The sequence below is a fragment of the Cariama cristata genome, unplaced genomic scaffold, assembly GCF_000690535.1.
Source record: "Cariama cristata isolate BGI_N322 unplaced genomic scaffold, ASM69053v1 scaffold21733, whole genome shotgun sequence".
Classification (NCBI taxonomy): domain Eukaryota; kingdom Metazoa; phylum Chordata; class Aves; order Cariamiformes; family Cariamidae; genus Cariama; species Cariama cristata.
Window position 1 is genome coordinate 2,968 of NW_009610454.1, and position 3,414 is coordinate 6,381.

Consider the following 3,414-nt stretch of genomic DNA (forward strand, 5'->3'; position numbering starts at 1 on the left):
GCACCAGCTCCTCATTCAAGCCTGGCACCGGAGAGAAAGGGGGTGAGTTTGTGATATCCCAGGGAACCCCGGTTTGGGACCCGTACATCATCCTTCCCCACCGCGTTACACGTAAGCTGGTGCGGAGAACCAGGAGGGACCTCCCCAAAGGATGCACGTTTTCTAGGATAAACCACCGCATGCAAGCGGTTCCTCTCCTGAAATAGCTTAACGCGGCAGCAAAAATAAAGATGAATTTTGTAGTGCTTGGAGTCCCACTGGTTCAGCTTTCGCTCAGTTGTGGGCGATAACCCTGAGGAAGAAATAGGCTGCAGCAAGCAGCCGAGCTGCTCGCCCCAGCAGCCTCAGGTTTAGCTTTTTAATTCCCAGCGGCGACGCAGAACGGGCTGCCCAGCCCTCCTGCGTTGGGGTTCCTGCCCAAACCGGCCCCTCTGCTCAAGAGAGATGTTCGTGACATTGGATTCTTGCTCGGGGTTGGGTCAAAGAGCAGGGACGAAGAAGAAAACAGAAAGGACCAGGTGGAAAAATGAATCCCTGAGGGCTGTACCTGCCCATCACTCACTGCCAGCGCTGGTGTTCAGAGCCCTTAAATACAGCTGTACTGGGCGAACGCCTCTTCAGCTTGGGAAGCAAGCTTGCTGTTAACGACATTAATGCTTACGCTCCCATACTTGGGTGCTTTCTGAAGTGAGGCTAATTAATGAGCATTTTTTTTCGCCTTGGCAGCACAAAGTAACAAATCACGACTCAACGGCGCAGCTCTGCATCCTCCGCAGGGCTGGTTCCAGAGGGATGCCCATTAACCAACATGGGTAGGGAAGGAGCAGCTCAGCAGCCCCCAACCAGCCTTTTTTTTTTTTCAGACCTACAGCCACCAGAGAAGTCTAACCCCAAAATGGTTAATTAATTAATTGGTTGGAAGATGGAGATCCCCTGGGGAAAGAAAACCCTGGATCTTTTGGAGAGAGCAGAGGCGAGGCGGCGGGGCACTGCCCCCACGGGCAAACGCAAGGGCCCACGAAACGTGTTACGGGGCTGCACGGCATCGTGTTCATCGGGGAGTGGATTTACCCCGGGATGTTTGCTAAACTGGAGGGTTTCTCCACCTATGGATGGTTTTGATGTCACGACACAGCGCCACATGAAGACGTAGCCATAAAGCCATGAACGGCAGGGGCTTCCAGGGCAGGCAGATTTCCCAAGACTATTTTTACCCGACCAGGTTTTGAGTTACAAGCGGGGCGTTAGGTGCTGGTACAATGCTCCAACCCTCCTCTCTTATGGAGCCAAGCAAGCGCTTTAGGAGAAACTGAAAAAAGGAAAGAAAAAAAGCCAAAAGGAGCCAAACCTGGAGAGAACTCCATCTCCAAGTACCGCGGTGCACCTCTTCCCTATATTCCTGTTATCGGACATTTACCAACATTTCTATGTGTATCCGGGAGAACTGTTCTTAATTAAACGGGAGACACTAAAGAATAATTACACAAGTATCACTTACTTTCTATCTGTGAGTGGAGATCATTGACTATCACTTGTAGCTGCCCGATAGTCATGTCTCTTAGATCAGTGGGCTTCAAACTTCTCTTCATCAGGCATTCACTTATATGAGGCATATGTGGCAGCTGAAAAGAAATTTTCAATTGTTTTACCGTTTTCTTCAGACTATTTGTATTTCCGAACACTATCAAATCAAGCTGAAACATCTACACAACATTCGACCCAAGTCTTGCGATCTCCCAGCGTCGGCAATATACTGATGTCGAGGGAGGCGAGGGCTACGGCGAGCAGCGTTGTACCGAGGCAGGAGCGCTCCGGGATGGACTGGGATGGGATGGGATGGGATGAGCAGACTACTACTTTGAGGATGAGCAGCATCATGTCGGTCTCAAGGCAGTTACAACCTTCACACTTCAGCATCTCATTCCCTGCATCTGTCCCGCTCCTGTAACACCCCGATAAGATGACCCATGCCGACTCTTCAACTCCTGACAGCCAGTCCCTATCTCCACTGCTCCTCTGCATGGCTACAAGCACCGCCGGCCGGTGTGCACGTCTCGACAAGCAAAAGCAAACAGCAAAAGGGCTGGCGTTACCCCCACGCACCCTCCCACCGCCCCCACTTACAAGATCCGCTACTGGTGATTTCTTCCTGTTCTGCTTTTCCACCTCGACCTGCATTTTGGCCATGGGCTTTGCCATAGCCAAGGCCATTTTGGCTTCAGCTTGGAGTTTCTTTTGCCTGGTGAGGAAATCCATGTCGTCGAGGGACTCCGACTCTTCCTCCGTCGTGTCTCTGTCGGAGTAGGACGAGCTCTGCTTGCTCTAGGGAGGCAGACAGGCAGCCGTTACAGCCCCGTCACCTCAACCGTGCCACAGCAAAGATGTTTGCTGTTGGCCTAACATATTCTTGTGCACTTACAAGCGGTGTCGCTTCTACAGAAGCAGTGGAGAGCACAGATTTTTTTTTTATTTTGATCCGTAAGATTATCTTTAAAAAGCAGAGTAATTCCCAGATAGGCCCCCTTGACTATCAATAGCAACTTGGGCACTTGAAACGGAAAGAGGAGCCAGCCGGATCAATAGGTGCTGAAGGGACAGACTGGTTAAGCTGGAGGAAAGCATCTGGGGCCGCGGTGTTATATTCTCAAAGGAAAAGAGAGGAGAGGAAAGCTGGTGGGAGCTGATACCGCTTCGTATCCATTACTGCCCTGATAATTATCAGAGCCAAAAAGAAAGGGAGGAAGGAAGGAAGGAAGGAGGAACGCTTCCACGTGACGGCATCTGCTCTACAGCAGCTCCGTGCTAGCCGGGGGCGATCTGCTATCTGCCCCTCAGCATCTCGCCCTTCTTTTATTGATGGCTGAAGATGCTGCTCTGGGGTTTAGCGTTGCTATTTTAACGGGATCAGCTCTTTATCAGTTCCCATTATGGATGCCCTGTGGTTTCCACACTCCAGACCCTCTGCGGGACGGGTTCCCAGACCTACCATGGGCGACAACGGCGTGTCCAGGCTGGTTTCTGTCTTGCTGTCGTCGGCATCGCTGTCCTTGTCGCTGCCGCTGTCGTTCACGAAGCAAATCTGCAGGTTCATCCCACTTTGTAATCTGTGGGGGGAAAGGGAGAGGTGACACCGCAGCCCCCTCATGCTGCCACCGCCGCCGGCAACCCACGGCTCTCTCCGCTGTGCCGACGGGTTCTGCCAGCAAGATGCCGCAGCACCGTCAGCAGTTTGTGTTTTGAAAGGATGCCATTGTCCTGATTTTCCATTGATCTCAGAAAAATATAACCATTTTCCCTTTTTTTTTTTTTTTCGCCCCCAAGAAGATGGTCATCCCCCACCCAAAAGCAGAGCCAGGCCCCCCCGGCCCGTGGCGGCAGGGCAGGGGCAAGCTCAACGTGGGGCCGGGAACTCAG

The 3,414-nt window shown here is 52.1% G+C and overlaps 1 protein-coding gene across 1 annotated transcript in view; it reads right to left on the minus strand.

The window, feature by feature from the left end:
- Positions 1 to 4: 4 nt before the first annotated feature.
- The window catches only part of SCHIP1 (schwannomin interacting protein 1), a gene marked incomplete at its 3' end in the record, with an annotated part of 10,307 nt that continues 6,897 nt past the window's right edge, over positions 5 to 3,414 (minus strand). The window contains exons 3-6 of the mRNA XM_009697893.1: positions 2,987 to 3,104; positions 2,125 to 2,322; positions 1,499 to 1,622; positions 5 to 21 (exon numbers count right to left, since the gene is read on the minus strand). Coding sequence (XP_009696195.1) covers positions 5 to 21; positions 1,499 to 1,622; positions 2,125 to 2,322; positions 2,987 to 3,104 — 457 coding nt within the window. The remainder of the gene's footprint in view (positions 22 to 1,498; positions 1,623 to 2,124; positions 2,323 to 2,986; positions 3,105 to 3,414) is intronic.